Genomic DNA, 17,441 nt, shown 5'->3' on the forward strand with positions numbered 1-17,441 from the left:
GAAAAAGGTGTGTCCTCTGTCTACTTCTGCTAGTGGTAAGTGTACATTTGCATGTTTGGATTGGTTTTAGCAGGATTCAAAGAAAAGAAATTAACAGGTAAGATTCAGTTTCTCTTTGTGCAGGCCCAGAATTGTGGAGCTTCCTGCCCGGGGAGTTTTGGCTCTGAAAATGATTTGTTTAGGAAACTGGTAAAAACCTGTCGTTGTCCCCCCCCCCAATTGTGGTCTTTTAATCTTGGTTACTTTTCCAGGAGTGTTCTGAAGACAATGAATAGTTCTACTGTTCTTTGTATATGTATTTTATTTCTGCTTCTAAAAGCTTTTTTCAAAATACATTTAAAAATATATTTATATTCTCTTTATGGTATGTATCATTTAACCCTTTAGCATTACCCCTAATACCTACTCAGTTTTAACTCTGTGGACACTTGTAGGGTCCTGCCAGGCATTGCTCAGGTCCCTCTGTCCATGTGCCCCTACACTGGCAACCTCCCACCAGCCAACTGGGTTCCCACTTATCTATAGGCAAGTACCCTGTCTGCATACTGTTCTTTGGGGATTTCTACTGACAGACCCCACACAACCAGAAGGCCATATAGTTTCTAGAAATGCACTCTGGACAAAATTTTAAAATACTGGGATTGTCAGTCGGTCACAGGGACAGATCAAACGTATCTATTGATTAGTAAATAGTAAGAATGGTGAACAGAAAAAATGTAATTTGCAATCAACCAATAAGTAAAATAAGGATTCATACGGTTAGTACAACTAGACAAGCTTTACTGAGGTAGATATTCCATAGAAAATGGCTAAGTAAATTAGCTGCATAAAATCTATCCGGCTAGCTAATATGAGTTATGCTGCTGAATATCCCTGGTTTTGCTGCTACCTAGCTGGATAGGTTTTATATATGGCTAAGTTACTTGCTTTGTGGCTCAAATCTGGTTTCTCTGCACATCCAGTCAAGACTGGAACATTCTGGCAACTTTAGGGCTAGTTCTCTGTGGGCTGTGTCTGAACAATAGGCATAGAGTGATAGCTTTCTGACCAATGACACTTGCAGGATGTTACAATATTACAACTCCCTGAGACTACTGGGAAATGAGCCTCACTTTGAGTCAAGCAGGTATTCCAAGCCTTAATTTGAACTCCAGTGTAAAGGTCAGAGCATTACCTGCAGGCTAGTTTAAGAGAAATGAGCGCTCTGAAAAACGCACCATCCAGACAAAACAAAGAATCACAATGCAAATAAAACTCCTGTTTTGCCACCTATGATTATGCTGGGTTTACCTGAGATTGGCAGATTAGATAGGCTGTATTGTCTTTTTCTGTTATCTTTTTTTTTTTTTGTGTTTTGGTGATGATTTTTGAAAAGCTTTATTTGTTTTGTTTTCTTTATATGATTTAATATGGATTTTATATAATTTGTATTTGTAGTTTTGAATCTTAACATTGATAGTTACTCTGCGCAACCATGTGGATGAGAGAGGCTATAAATTACAATAAATATTTTCACATAGATAAGCAGCTGAATTAGCCATGCTGTCTGGGTACGTCCTCCATGCCACTAGGTGGCGGAGCTCTCTAAGATCACCAAAGTCTTTCAGTGAGGTGCTCCCTCTTGTATCTTCCTGCGTTTGCCTGAGGCTCCTCAGTCTGTTTTTTTCTGCGCAACTGAACACACGTGGAGCTCTCCTTTCCCGAGAGAATTCTTAGTTGTGAGGTAAACCCCCCCCCCCCCCCCCCCATCAAAAACCACAGAAAAGGGCTTATACCAGCCAGGATGCCTCAACCAGATTATGTAGGTCACTGATGGCCACAAATCTTGTTATCTCTGCCTCGGTCCTGACCATGACCAGGCAAACTGTGGGGACTGCGGCCGTATGTCCCCAAGAGTGCAGCGCCAGCGAGCTGCCCAGATTCAACAGTTAAAAGCAGGACCATCGGGTACTTATGCCCCTTCTGAGGCCTCAACAAGATCCTCTCCAGGCCCAAAGAGAAGGAAGAAGTTCCCCTCTCATCAATTGGCTTCTTCTGTAGACCCCCCAGGGTTAAAACACCCACCGCTGATGCCCGTCAAAAATCGACGCAGGGCGCGGGGGGATGTGTCTTTAACACCGTGGCCGCATGCTGTGTAGACGCCACCGAAGCACCGACGGCCATTGTTCTAGCTCTCATACGAAGCATTGACTCACCTCCGGAGAGACGGCGCACCGATGCATCGGTGTACCGAAGCAAAGAGAAAATAGTTGCAATCACATCCTGCCGATTCGCCATCAGTGCAGATATATTACCCTGATGCTGCCAACTCTACTGATGCAGCCAAAGCCTAAAAAGCATGCAACAGGTCATAAAAGACCTAGAGAAGTCACCTCTACTAGTAGTAGATTCTGACCACGATATCTCTCCGGTTCTCTCCAGTTCTCTGGCAGTACGTCCCTCCGGTTCTCTCCGGTTCTCTGGCAGCACGTCTTCTTCATCAGAAGTGCTTTCGGGGCTTTCTATGCCGTACTGATTCTGGTCTCCAAGACCCTCTTATTCAGAAAGTCGTCCAACCTCCAGCAATTGTAACACGTCCCAGGGGCCCAAACACTGATATATTACTGGCTGCCCTACTACCTGTAGAAGCCCTGATGCCCACTCCTTCTACTTCAGGATTAGCTTCACAAGCTATTTCCCAAATAACCACAATATCACAATTCTTACAATCAGTGGAGCAGACATATCAGCCACCACTACATAGTCCACCCATAATACCAGTGGTTCCAGAAGAACCCTGTATCCTGGGTCCAGCTCCAAAGGACCAACCACAAAGGCCTTCATCGCCAGTGGAAGATCTCCTAGACACATCTTCCTCAGCAGACTCATCAAAAGCTGAGGTCCCGCCTGAACCTGCCTCTCCACCAGAAGACCTTACCTATTCCCAGTTCTTGGAAAAAGTAGGCTTAATGCTAAATATGGAAACGAGGAAAATACCAGATCCCCGTCAAGAAATGTTAGGGATCCTAAAAAGTTTTGACAGTCCCATTGAGCCCATAGCACTTCCACAACATTTGGTGCTAAATGCAATGATGGAAAAGAAATGGGATACTCCTCCCTCTACTCCATTGACATCGAGGAAAGTAGAGCTCAAATACCGCATGAGGGACTCCCCCTTTTACTCAGCAGTTCAACTCCCACATACTTCTGTAGTAGCTGAATCTGCGATGCAGAAAGCAGGGAAGTCACAACTACACTCGAACATACCATCACCACCACCAGCTTGAGATGCAAGATCTCTGGATGACTTCGCAAAGAAAGTGTTTCAATCCAGCATGCTAAATGCTAAGATCCAAAATCATCAATTTTTCATAGCACAATATCTGTTTGAAAATCTACAGGCTTTAAAGCCTCATTTACAACAGGGATCCTCAGAGACCAACTTGCCTGCAGAATATCATAATATGGAAGAAGATCTCAGACACCTCCTTTGCTCAGTTTATGAGGAGTTTGAGATTTCCTCAAACTTCTGCGAACGCTATAGCGGCGAGGAGGCTCGCATGGCTCAGATCCAGTGCCATTAGGGACGACGTCCATGACAAATTAGCCAATCATCCATGCCGTCCTGACAATTTGTTTGGAGATAAGTTCACCGAAACGCTAACAAAGCTTAAGGAACAAAAGACGACAGTACTACACTGACCTCTCCTCACCAGCCTTCATCATCTAGGCGACCGTATTCTTCTTACAGGAAAACCAGCTATCCCAAAACATACAGGCCTTACTCTTTTTACAGGCCTCCACCCTATCAACCTACCAGACAGCAGCCTTACCAGCAGCAAGGACCACGACAGCTCCCCAGAGCCCCTCGCCAGTTCCATCAACAAACTGATCCTCAACCCTCAAAGACCCAGCAAGGTTTTTAGAAGTACTCGCCACCAGCTCAGACATTTTTGGTAGAGGACAGGTTGTCCAGGTTCCTCCCAGCCGAGAACACTACTATATCCAACCAATGGGTCCTGACTATAATAAAGGAGGGTTACCCCCTCAATTTCAAATCCCTTCCGATCCTCCCACACTTAGTTCCTCAAACACCAGATTGCATATCGAGGACCTCTCCTTCGGGAAATCAAAATACTCCTCCAACAAAAGTGCATTCGGGAATTAACTTCTCCACAACTTCATCAAGGGTTCTATTCACAATACTTCCTTATTCCCAAGAAGTCAGGAGGACTAAGTCCAATCTTGGACCTGCACTCACTCAACAAGTACCTTCACAAAGAGAAATTCAAAATGACCTCTCAAGTCCATTCTTCCCTTCCTTCGACCCAACGATTGGATGTGTTCACTGGACTTGAAGGACGCATATGCCCACATACCAGTGCTTCCCAACTCCTGGTGTTACATCTGTTTCCAGATGGACGACAAACACTTCCAGTACAAAGTTCTTCCATTTGGCCTCTCCTCTGCCCCCATAGTCTTCACCAAATGTCTAGAAGTAGCGGTGGCACATCTCAGTCAACAGGGGGTTCAGATATTTCCTTATGTGAATGATTGGCTTCTAGTAGCACCCAACCAGCCTCTCCTACGGGACAATCTACTTCACATGATTTCTTGTCTAGACGATCTAGGTCTACTAATCAACTACGAGAAGTCAAATCTATAGCCAACACAAACCTTACAGTTCATCGGGGGCCTATATCGACACCATTCAAGACAAGGCATTCCTACCAAGCCCGCAAGCACTAGCTCTCTCCACACTGTCTTCAGTCCTACTACATAGTACAACTGTTCTGGCCCACCAAATCTTGACTATTCTAGGACACATGGCAGCATCTGTCTGTGTTGTCCCACATGTGTCATTTACAATGAGGTCTGAAGGATCAATGGACTCAATTCCTTCATCCACTGTCGACTCTCATCACTCTGACCATCAGCATGAAAAAAGACCTGCAATGGTGGCTACTCCCATCAACATTAATGATGGGATCACCTCTATGACCCCCTCGACATCAAATAATACTCACCACAGATGCCTCTCCCAAGGGATGGGGAGTTCACCTAGACAACCTTCAAACTCAGGGACTATGGTCCACGATGGAACGCAATGAACACATAAACCTTCTGGAACTTCGAGCTGTATGGAACGCCCTTTGAGCCTTCGAAGAACCCCTGCAAGGGAAAACTGTGATGATTCACACAGACAACCAAGTGACAATGTTTTACATAAACAAGGAAGGAGGGTCAGGTTCTTAGAACCTCTGCAGGGAAACAATCCAGATCCTGGATTGGGCTCACAACAGATCTATCTCCCTACACGCAACTTACTTACCTGGAATCAGCAATTCCAGAACAGACAAACTGAGCAGAATATTTCACCCCCACGAATGGGAACTACATCAGGAGGTAGCACATCACATTTTCTCCACTTGGGTCTTCCCTGCATCGACCTTTTCGTGACAGAGCGCAACAAGAAAGTAAGGAAGTTTTGCTCAGTTTATCCAAGCCCACACAGACTAGCTCAGGACACGTTCCTCATAAACTTGCCTCGGGGGTCTTCTGTACGTGTTCCCTCCGATACCACTCATCTCTCGCATAGTCCAAAGGTGCATTGAGGACGAGGCAGATTTGGTTCTGATCGTGCCAGCATGGCCGAGACAACCATTGGTACAGTTACCTGATAGCTGTCAATACACAATCCAGTTTTCCTAGGTAACAGACCTCAGCTACTTACCCAGGAGAACGGATCACTACTTCATCCACTTCATTCATCACTGCACTGACGGCTTGGAGATTGAAAGGCTCATTTTCCAAAACTTGAACATCGCTCCTCCCCTTCAGGACATACTAGTCTCCTCCAGAAAACCATTGACTAGACTCAACTACCAATGAAAGTGGTCATGTTACGCTTCCTGGTGCTCAACTGCAAGTATGGATCTACTCACCTGCCTACCAGAATGCCTTCTGGCCTACCTCCATCTACTCTACAACTAAGGCCTAGCACCTGCCTCACTCAGAGTACATTTAAGTGCCATAGCAGCTTACCATAATCCCCTGAATGGAGAACCCATATCATGTCATTTGCTCATATCCAGGTTCATGAAAGGAGTTTTGCGCTTACGTTCCCTGACAAGGAAACCGCCAGTGCCATGGGATATCAACATAGTCCTAGAACAGCTCATGCTACCGCCTTTCAAACCACTGGACACGTGATTTACGATACCTTTCTTGAAAAGTACTCTTCTTGACTGCCCTCACATCAGCAAGGCGGGTCAGTAAACTACATGCCTTAGTTCACTACCCTCCTTATCTACAATTTTACCATGACAGTTACACTACGTACACACCCCAATTTTCTACCGAAGGTGGTTTCGGTTTTTCACATCACTTTACCCACTGTCCATCAAAAACCTCATGCCAGTGACAATGATCGAAAACTTCACACTCTGGATTGTAAACGTGCGTTTGCCTATTAAAAAAACGCACCCATTCTCCCAACAGAGCCTCACAACTCTTCCTCTCCTTCAATCCAGTATCAAAAAGAACATTATCCTCCTGGATATCCAACTGTATACAATTCTGCTATCAAAAGCGTTTGGAACAACTATCTGCGACGCCCAAAGCGCATCAAGTCCGTGCAATGGCTGCTTTAGTTGCCCACCTCCATGAGGTGCCTCTCATAGACATATGTAAGGCAGCCATGTGGTCATCACTACATACTTTCACATCCCATTACTGTTTGGACAAACAAGCTGCGGATGATGCACGCATGGGGCGGACTATTCTACAGAAAGGCACATACTCAAAAGATAAAACACCTTCATAAGAACTGTCTGCCTCTACAGTATTGAGCAAAAAAAAAAAGAAACAAATTTACTCATAATAAGTTCAATACGACAGACAGCATGGTTAATTCAGCTGCTTACCTACGTGAAAAAAGCAGGTTTGCTTACCATAAATGGTGTTTTCCGTAGATAGATGAATTAGCCATGCTAACCTGCCCGCCTCCCCGGACAGTTCAGACATGGCATACTAATTTGCTTTGACAGAGACTGAGGAGCCTCAGGCACATGCGGGAAGATACAAGAGGGAGCACCTCACTGAAAGACTTTGGTGATCTTAGAGAGCTCCGCCACCTAGTGGCAGGGAGGATGTACTCAGACAGCATGGCTAATTCATCTGCCATCTACGGAAAACACAGTTTATGGTAAGCAAACCTGCTTGTCCCCTCCCACATGTCCCCTCCCACATGTCCTTTCTTCTGAATTCTTAAACTTCCATACGTCATATGTCTGAATACTTTTTATTTTATTAACATATAAATTATGGCAGCTTCCAAATGAACCATTTTTATAAGTAAAACTGTTTGGTTGGCATGAAATGGTGAGTTACATTTATAGTGAATATACTCTGCTGGAGTGAGGGTGGCTGTTGGACCGAGGATTTTGTATCCTTTGGAAGTCAGGTAATGGGGTCAAGAGTGCTCTCAATTCTTCTTGTGCTCTCCTTCGCTCCTTATCACAGGTGCTGTGAGGGCTGCCGTACATGGTTTTCAGGAATCAATCTGGGACGTCAGAAAGCGATGAGGTGGTACTGCCCAGACTGCAGAGGTGGGTGTGGCTGGAAGGGAGGCAGGAGCAAGGATTGACCATAGGGTGGGGTTATAATTCTCTGTGCTTTGAATGTTTGTAGGTGGTTGTGTTGGATCATGTTCTTAATGGGCAGCTTTTGCATTTGTGGCAGGCTGTGCCTCCTGAGAAAATGTGGGCAGTCAAATTTGCACAGCTGACTGGGAGATCTCTTTTAGTGCAGAGGGAAGAGCAAGGAAGGCGAATGAGACATCAGTGTAGGTTGGGGACAACTGGTGAGGGCTAGGTGGGCCAAATGGTCCATATCTGCTGACCTCTACTTGTTTTGTGTCCCTGAAAGTGGCTAATGGTTGACGTGTGGGGCATGCTACTGTAGCTGTTGTCCTTTTTAAGCAGCCTATAAAGAATACTCGGCTGAGATATTGCTGACCCTATTAAGTCTCCAGATATTGTCACATGTTGATGAGTGTGGTTTCACTAATTGCTACCTTTTTCTTTTAGCTGAGAGAAGAGCCTTCACAAAGCAGCAGCGGTATTACAAGGTAAGAGCTCTTGGGGGATGTGGTGGGGAGTAGTCCTTTTTTCTCTACCTGCTGTAGAAATTTCTCTACCTGCTGTTAGAAATTTCTACCTGCTGTAGAAATTTCTCTACCTGCTGTTAGAAATTTCTGGCACAGTGGAGTTCATTTAGATAACAGAATACCTGCTAAATAAAAATAAGCAAGGTGCTCTTTGTAAAGAGCAGAAAAACAGCGCTGCTTTTATTAAGGTAAAATGAAACTAAGCAGGGGGAGGAGCCAAGATGGCTTAACATCGACATTGCTCTGCCTGGCTCTACTCTTTTTAGTTTCTTTCTCCGGCTAAAACGTGCTTTCCAATGCTGCCCAAGCGGAAGGGGAAAGTTAGAACTTCCCCCTCAGACCCCCTTCCTCCTACCAGGCAGCAAACAATTTTGCAATGTTTGGTGGCAGCTCCTGTTTTGGGGACTCTGGATCCGGCTGCTGAGGTGTGTAGAGGAGAACTCACCCCGGCCTCTTTGAGCCCCTGAGACGCTCGTTTACCACTGGCAACACGGGGTGATTTGCAGCATTTCATTGCGCTGAGTCCCAAAGTGGTTTCTCAAGCCGTGGACACTGAGGGAGCTCTTAAGATCTGCATTGGTGGCCTGGACACCCCTCGCTTGATGAATATCCCCACGAGGGTGAGCAGAAGGAGGAAGTTCCTTTTTTGATTCAGAAACCCCCGGTGGTCACATTGGACCTTGTTTCAATGATGGGCAAAGTTATCTCAGAGTGTTCTTCTAAGGTTAACGCTGTATCTCAACAAGTGACTCTGTGTAGGAACAATATTTCCCTGTACATACCCGGATCAGTCCAGACTGCTGGGTTTTGTCGTCCGTCCCCTCCCCCCCCCCCCCCCCCCCCAGCAGATAGAGACAGAAATGTTTTTAAAACAAAACTCCGCCTTATATAGGAGTGCGCCACCTACAGTCCACCAGTATTTCTCTGTCTCTAGCAGATGGTGGAGGTGCAAAACTTACAGTCTGGTCAGAGTTTTAATTTTGGGGAAGTTTTAGTCTGTTTTTCAGAGTTTAATACTGTTTGTTTTTTTTGGTGTTGGTGATTTTTAGGAGTGCTTCTTTAAAAAAAAAAAAAAAATTATATATATATACCGTATTTTCCTGCGTATAAGACGACTGGGCGTATAAGACGACCCCCAACTTTTTCAGTTAAAATATAGAGTTTGGGGGGGTGGGCGCTGTTCGCATCCGATGTGAGAGGACGTGCGTTGGCTCAGCTCTGTCCCCTCCGGGCCTGCCTACCCTCGAAATAAGCTTTAATTATTACAATTTTTTGCGAAAAGAACCACCAGGCATACTTGATCGTCTCTCCTAACTTTCGCAATGACCAGCAAGAGAAAAACGACGGATCTCAAGCAGTATTCGTATGGGAAACTCTCCCCTGATCCAGGCCAAGATGGCGCCGAGAGTGAGGCTGCGGACCAGAGTTGCATAGGGGAGCCGGCGGGCGGGCTGAAAGACCCCACGGATAAAGCACCGGACCCTGCCACCACTGCACTCTCTAGAGAGGAAGCTCGGTGTTGGTTCATGGAATTACGGGCTGATATGAAGCAATACAAGCAAGACATCATGGCGTCGGTGGCAGACCTTAAAGAGGATTTGGCTGCCCTGGGGAATCGGGTCGATGAGACGGAAACCCGCATCGACGGCCACGGCGATGCCATTAATAGTTTGCTTACCAGGCAAGAAAAAACCTCCGTGGAATTACAGGCGCTCTACGATAAAATAGAGGACTTGGACAATCTTGGTAGACGGAACAATATGCGGATTCGGGGGGTTCCAGAAACTGCTGAGTATGCCGATGCGCGTCAGGTAGCCGCCCAAATTTGCAACCACATCCTCAGCAAGGGAGCAGAAGGTCAGTCGGGAAGCACGGAAATACCCTCTGAAATCAGCTTTGAACGTGCCCATCGGGCGTTGGGGCCTCGGAGGGATCAACCACCGCGAGACATAGTCCTCTGCTTTACCAGCTTCCCTTTAAAGGACAGAGTCCTTAAAGAAGCGAGACAATTGAAGACCGTACAGTGGAACAATTGCCACATTTCTCTCTTCCAAGACTTGGCGCCAATAACGCTAAAAAAGCGCTACGATATGAGGGAAGTGACTCAGGCCTTGAGGGAACGGGATATAAGGTATAGATGGACATACCCGTTTGGACTGACTTTCCAGCACCAGGGCACTACCTATCGTGTCGCCTCCTTGGAGGAGGCAGCAGCAGTTTTTCAAAAGGCCCAGCTGCCGATATCGTTCACTTCTTCTAAAATGGCGGCTCATCCGCCATCTCATGATTCGGCGCCACGATGGCAAAGAGCAGGAAAGGGAGGCAAGCGGCTGCGTCGGCAGTCTGGTGACACCAGATCTCGCACCTCCGAACCCGACTGAGGGAGAGCGGGACCTCTCCTAGCTATAAATCCTTTTGGAAAGAGTGTCACAGCTTTGGTTTCCTGCGTGAGGACTTTTGAGACAGGTCTGGAGCCTGCAGTAAATGTGACTGTTTGAATATGGTTAAGTTGGTTCTACTCTTTGCATAGCACTTGCTCTACATATGAGAAATGCGCCAACAGCGTTCGAGGGTTGTTTTTTCTGATAAATTTATCGTTCATAGGCGGGGATACCGGGGGGGGGTTATGTTTTTCTCTCTGGTTGGATGGCGGCAGGCCCTCCAAACTTGGTGTCCCAGATGACGACTTGGGATGCAGTAGGATGTATAGTGCTCATGACCATACACATAGGTTCTAACGCTCGCAGGCGAGAGGGGCAGACGCAGGGTGGCAACCACAGAATAGCTTCGGTGACACATTTGGGGGGGGGGGGGGGGAGACCTGGTTTGTATACATTTGGGAGGGCAGTGCAGGCTCTGGTGAATGCCTTTTTTCATTATGATGGCGACTAAATTAGTATCTATCAATGTAAAAGGCCTTAACTCTCCTCAGAAAAGGTAATTGCTTAAACGAGAACTAGTCAGACAGGCAGCTGATATCGTTTTTATACAGGAAACGCATATGAGGAAATCCCATGAGCAGCTGTTAAATTTCCTGAGGTTTTCTACCTCTCTGTGGGCTGCTTGCACCCCTGAACATAAATATGAAGGGGTGGGTATTCTGTACTCCTCTTATTTGTTCATGAGCAGATCCTGGTAGTTGCGGATCCTCATGTTAAATTTATACTGAATAAGATCAAAATTGATAAAAAGATATTTACCATCCTTAATGTATATTTTCCAAACCAGCATCAGGTGCCATTTATAAAGCGATTGTGCACATTATTGCAACAACATGCGGAAGGGGAGGTAATTGTGGGGGGAGACTTTAATTTTGTATTAGACCCAATTAAGGATTCCAGTTCTGGAATATCATCCCATACGGTTGCAAGGCGAAATTGGTTGGAAGCTCTAGCTAAATGGGGGTTGGTAGATATATGGCGGACTAGACATGAGCATTCCCGCTCGTACACGTTCTATTCCAACCCCCACTCCACATACACTCGCATTGATTATATTTTTGTGTCGGCTTATATGCAGCCCCGTATACAGAAAACAGACATTGACAACATTACATGGTCTGACCATGCCCCGGTCTGGATGGTTTGCACACTGGGAGATCTTGGGGGTGGTCTCCGCACATGGAGACTCAATGATAGTTTGTTTAAGGATCCCTCCTTTGCTGCCTCCACCGCACAACAACTCCTTGAGTATTTTCGGGAGAACCAGACGGAGGGTATGTCTCCTCTCACGGTCTGGGAGTGCTCTAAGGTGGTAATTCGGGGTTCCTGCATTTCTAGGGCGACCTATTGTAATAAGGAGAGAGAGGCCAAACGGGCACTACTCATTCAGGAACTCACCGACTTAACCAGACGACATAGTAGTTCTCAATCAGGGAGACTGTACCAAAAAATTCTGGCAGTCCGAGCTCAGATACGGATGTTGGAAGACTCAGCTATTAGCCACTCTCTGACTCTTCTTAAACAACAATATTTTGAGGGGGGTAATAAGGTGGGCAAGTTGCTGGCTAGATGGTTGCAAGTTGCCCAAGCCCAAACAGTTATATCTAAGATACAGGATGCCAGGGGGCAGGTTGTTACTTCAACGGAGGACATACGACAATCATTCACAGACTTTTACTCTAAATTGTACTCCTGCGATACGCCTATTGCCCCTGACGTAATTGCCGATTACTTGTCTTCTATTGCCTTGCCCCAACTTACTCCCCTGCAGAGAGAGGTCCTAGATAAACCGATATCACAACTGGAAGTGTTGGAGGCTATTAAACTGCTGAAAGCTGGAAAAGCGCCAGGGTTGGACGGCTACACCGGTAGCTACTATCGTAAATTTGCTCACATACTAGCTGGCCCCATGACGCTGGCATTTAATTCGCTATTGGAAGGTGCGGAATTCACTTCAGACGCCAATACTGCGGGTATCACGGTATTGGCCAAACCGGGTAGAGACCCCGTTCACTGTAGCTCCTACCGGCCGATCTCGTTAATCAATATTGACTTAAAGATATTGGCTAGAGTATTGGCGGCCCGGTTAAATGGAGTTTTGCCGGGGCTTATACATAATGACCAGGTAGGGTTCGTGCCAGGGAGGTTAGCTGCGGATAACGTCCGTAGGATAGTGGACATCATTGATCTGGTGCAACGGGACGGCCTCCCGGCTGTCCTCCTAGCGTTGGACGCTGAAAAGGCCTTTGATCTTGTTAATTGGGATTTCCTCTTTTCTACGTTACAGGCTATGGGATTTGGGACATCCTTTATTGCTTGGCTACGCAAAATGTACGCCCATCCAGCGGCCAGGGTTAAGGTCAACGGGAGATATGGCCCTCAGTTTTCGATTCATAGAGGGACAAGGCAGGGGTGCCCCCTTTCTCCTTTGTTGTTTGCCATATTTTTAGAACCCTTTGCTAGCCGTATTCGGGGCAATGCGAGTATGCGGGGCATTTCCAAAGGAACTGACCACTTTAAGATTTCCCTGTTTGCAGACGATGTCTTGTTCACCCTTACTGACCCAGCGCTGTCTCTGAGGGGAGTTATGGCTGAGTTGGGGGAATTTACGACACGATCTGGGATGAAAATTAACTTCGATAAGTCAGAAATATTGAACCTCTCTTTGCCACCTGGAGTAGTTAAGGAGCTGCAGGAGACATTTCCCTTTAAATTGGCCACTACCTCTTTAAAATATTTGGGAGTTCACTTGGGGAAGCATACTGACTCTCTATATGATTTGAATTATCGACCCATTACTCGTAAAGCTTCAGGGCGACTTGGATAAGTGGGGGGATAATGCCCACTCATGGTTGGGTAGAATAGCCATTCTTAAAATGAACGTGCTGCCTAGATTCTTGTACTTTTTTACCACCATTCCTATCTACCTCCCAGACAGCTTACTTCGTAAATGGCAACAAATTCTTGGGCATTTTATTTGGAGGCGCAGGCCCCCCAGGATAGCACGGGCCACTCTGTATCAAACTAGAGTGCGAGGGGGTCTCCAGGTGCCCAACCTCGTCTGGTACTATAGCGCGGCACAACTAAGGGCGTTAGTTGCTCTTCATGCTAAGGGGGAAATACCACAATGGGTTAAGTTGGAACAAGCTTACCTGGGCTGCTTTCCTATAGATGCCCTTCCTTGGCAGCCTCGATCCCTCTGGGGAGACAATCTTTTTTTACCATTTGCCATACGCACCACCATGCAGATATGGCATAGGTGGAAGAAGGTCTTGGTGGGGCCAGAGCGTTTTTCTCTGATGACTCATTTATTTTCCAATACAGTCATTCCATTGAGTGATAGGTCGAAAGCCCCTCTACAGTGGACACGCCAGGGGGTTTTCAGGTTGGGGCATGTTTATCAACAGGATGCTATGATCTCGCCGGAGCGATTGCGAGATGTGTCTGGGTTGGTGTCAGTTGATTTTTTATTGTATGCCAAAGTTTGTCACTTTACTCTTAAAGGGATTCGAGAGGGACTGATTAGAAGTAAGGGCACATTATTTGAAATGTTTTGTAAAAATGCTTCTACCCTTAGGGGAGTGATCTCCAAAATCTATGGACTTTTGAACACCAGGAGCACGCCTCCGCTTCGGCACCGCAATCTCTGGGAAATGGACTTTCAGATAACATTGGATGATGAGGATTGGGTGCAAATTTATGCCGCTGCACACAAATGCTCCATATCCACAGGGCTTCAAGAAAACTGCTATAAATTGCTCTATCGCTGGCATTACACGCCAGTTGCCCTTCATAAATTTGCGCCAGACATACCAGACACGTGTTGGAGAGGATGTCACGCCAAGGGTACTTACTATCATCTTTGGTGGCAATGCCCCATAGTAGCTCAATGTTGGAAAGCGGTGTTTGCCTGGCTCTCCCAGCTCTTACACTTCCCGCTTAAGATGGAACCTTGGCACGCGTTATTGGGTTTCCCAATCTCAGATACTTCACCTTCTGTGCGAAAATTGGCTCTCCAAGTCTTTATTGCAACACGAGCAGAAATTGCCCTTTATTGGAAGCAAAAACTTACACCATCTTTAGCCACCATTCAGCAACGCTTGCATTCCTATTACCAGCTGAATAGGCTCACCGCCTTGCATCAGGATCGTATTGCCGCATTCCAAGGTATATGGCATCCATACTCAAATTGGCTGGAGGCTCAGAAGGACTGATTGGAGTGAAAGCCTGGAGAGTACTGCAGGCCAGGATAACATCCTGGACAAGGACTGTTGCCACTAGAAATACAAGCCCTCATTGTTTTCCTCCCTATTGGTTTTTTAAGTTTTTTCTGCTAATTTTATCGTCTGCACTATTCAGCTACACAGCTACTCTGCCTGATATTTGCCGCCGTGTGTTATGGTCATGGGGAGGAGGGGGGGGACGGACTTACTGGGGGAAGTTTCACTTTGGCGACTGCAATATGGCACCTTACGGCCATTCAGCATTCATGATTTATAAAGCACATTGTTTGTATCTGGTGACTTACACAGTGGACATGTTATTATGGTATTCTTTATTGTTGGCTGTATACTTTGCATACTGTTTTTTCCATATTGCTTACCAATAAAAAACGTTTAAATACAAAAAAAAAAAAAATATAGAGTTTGGGATATACTCGCCGTATAAGACTACCCCTCTTCCAATGCATTCCAACATTTACAGCAGGAGGGAGTGACTCGAGGAGTGAAGGCGCGCTGCCCGATTGGCCAGCGCTGGGCAAAAGGGGCTTGCCGAAGCAAGCCCCTTTTGCCCAGCACCGGCCGAGCGAGGGAGCGGAGAATGAACTTTTTTTACAGTGTCCGGTGGGGGGGAGGGAGTGACTCGAGCGAAGGCACGCTGCCTGATTGGCCGGTGCTGGGCAAAAGGGGCTTGCCGTAGTAAGCCCCTTTTGCCCAGCACCGGCCAATCAGGGAGCGAGGGAGCGGAGAATGAACTTTTTTTTTTTTTTTTTTAGAGAGGACTGTAAAAATTTAATTTCTGAAGTTCTGAAAATTCCATGCCGCCAAATTCGGATTGCCCAGCACTGGCCAATCGGGCAGCATGCCTTCGCTCGAGTCACTCCCTCCCCCCCACTGGACGCTGTAAAAAATGTTCATTCTCCGCTCCCTCGCTCCCCGATTGGCCGGTGCTGAGCAAAAGGGGCAGGGAGCGGAGAATGAACTTTTTTTTACAGCGTCCGGTGGGGGGGAGGGAGTGACTCGAGCGAAGGCACGCTGCCTTCCCTTGCAGAGAGCAGAACGAAACAAGGAGGGGTGAGGTGAGATGATCTGAAGCTGCTTGCTCTGTCCTCGCAGCACAGAGCTCAGCGCTCCACAAATGGCTCCCGTCGCCCTACCCAGCGAGCTTTACACCGTCCTATACACCGGCAAATATTCGCCCTTTAAGACTACATCCGGCATATAAGACGACCCCCGACTTTTGAGAAGATTTTCAGGGGTTAAAAAGTCGTCTTATACGCCGGAAAATACGGTATATATAGCCTGTGTCCTGCCTCCCAGAGGGTTGTTAGGCTCTGAGAGTGCCATCCCCTGCTGGACTGAGGCAGCTGCCGACGAGGGTTGAGGACCCTAATTGATACTTTGGGCAGCGTGGGTGTGATACCGGAGAGCCCGGCTCACTCCACCTAGAAAGATCAGCACTCTGGACCACTTGGCAATAGTGATCATAATATGATCAAATTTGATTTAATGACTGGAAAAGGAACAGTGTGCAAATCCAAGGCTCTCGTGCTAAACTTTCAAAAGGGAAACTTTGATAAAATGAGAAAAATTATTAGAAAAAAACTGAAAGGAGCAGCTACAAAAGTAAAAAATTTCAAAGAGGCTTGGGCATTGTTAAAAAAATACCATTCTAGAAGCACAGTCCAGATGTATTCCACACATTAAGAAAGATGGAAAGAAGGCAAAACGATTACCGGCATGGTTAAAAGGGAAGGTGAAAGAAGCTATTTTAGCCAAAAGATCTTCATTCAAAAATTGGAAGAAGGATCCAACAGAAGAAAATGGGATAAAGCATAAACATTGGCAAGTTAAATGTAAGACATTGATAAGACAGGCTAAGAGAGAATTTGAAAAGAAGTTGGCTGTAGAGGCAAAAACTCACAGTAAAAACTTTTTAAAATATATCTGAAGCAGAAAGCCTGTAAGGGAGTCAGTTGGACCGGTAGATGATCGAGGGGTTAAAGGGGCACTTAGAGAAGATAAGGCCATCGCGGAAAGATTAAATGATTTCTTTGCTTTGGTGTTTACTGAAGAGGATGTTGGGGAGGTACCCGTAATGGAGAAGGTTTTCATGGGTAATGATTCAGATGGACTGAATCAAATCACGGTGAACCTAGAAGATGTGGTAGGCCTGATTGACAAACTGAAGAGTAGTAAATCACCTGGACCGGATGGTATACACCCCAGAGTTCTGAAGGAACTAAAAAATGAAATTTCAGACCTATTAGTAAAAATTTGTAACTTATCATTAAAAGCATCCATTGTACCTGAAGACTGGAGGATAGCAAATGTAACCCCAATATTTAAAAAGGGTTCCAGGGGCAATCCGGGAAACTACAGACCGGTTAGCCTGACTTCAGTGCCAGGAAAAATAGTGGAAAGTGTTCTAAACATCAAAATCACAGAACATATAGAAAGACATGGTTTAATGGAACAAAGTCAGCATGGCTTTACCCAGGGCAAGTCTTGCCTCACAAATCTGCTTCACTTTTTTGAAGGCGTTAATAAACAAGTGGGTAAAGGTGAACCAGTAGATATAGTATACTTGGATTTTCAGAAGGCGTTTGACAAAGTTCCTCATGAGAGGCT

General features: G+C 46.1%; 1 protein-coding gene across 7 annotated transcripts in view; it reads left to right on the forward strand.

Moving 5' to 3' along the window:
- MBD1 (methyl-CpG binding domain protein 1) overlaps positions 1 to 17,441 on the forward strand; it is a 322,119-nt gene that overhangs the window by 75,844 nt on the left and 228,834 nt on the right. For all 7 annotated transcript variants that reach the window (XM_029611568.1, XM_029611550.1, XM_029611587.1 and 4 more), the window contains exons 5-6: positions 7,504 to 7,589; positions 8,070 to 8,110. In XM_029611568.1, the coding sequence (XP_029467428.1) occupies positions 7,504 to 7,589; positions 8,070 to 8,110 (127 nt within the window). The remainder of the gene's footprint in view (positions 1 to 7,503; positions 7,590 to 8,069; positions 8,111 to 17,441) is intronic.

Source organism: Rhinatrema bivittatum, chromosome 1 (genome assembly GCF_901001135.1).
Source record: "Rhinatrema bivittatum chromosome 1, aRhiBiv1.1, whole genome shotgun sequence".
Classification (NCBI taxonomy): domain Eukaryota; kingdom Metazoa; phylum Chordata; class Amphibia; order Gymnophiona; family Rhinatrematidae; genus Rhinatrema; species Rhinatrema bivittatum.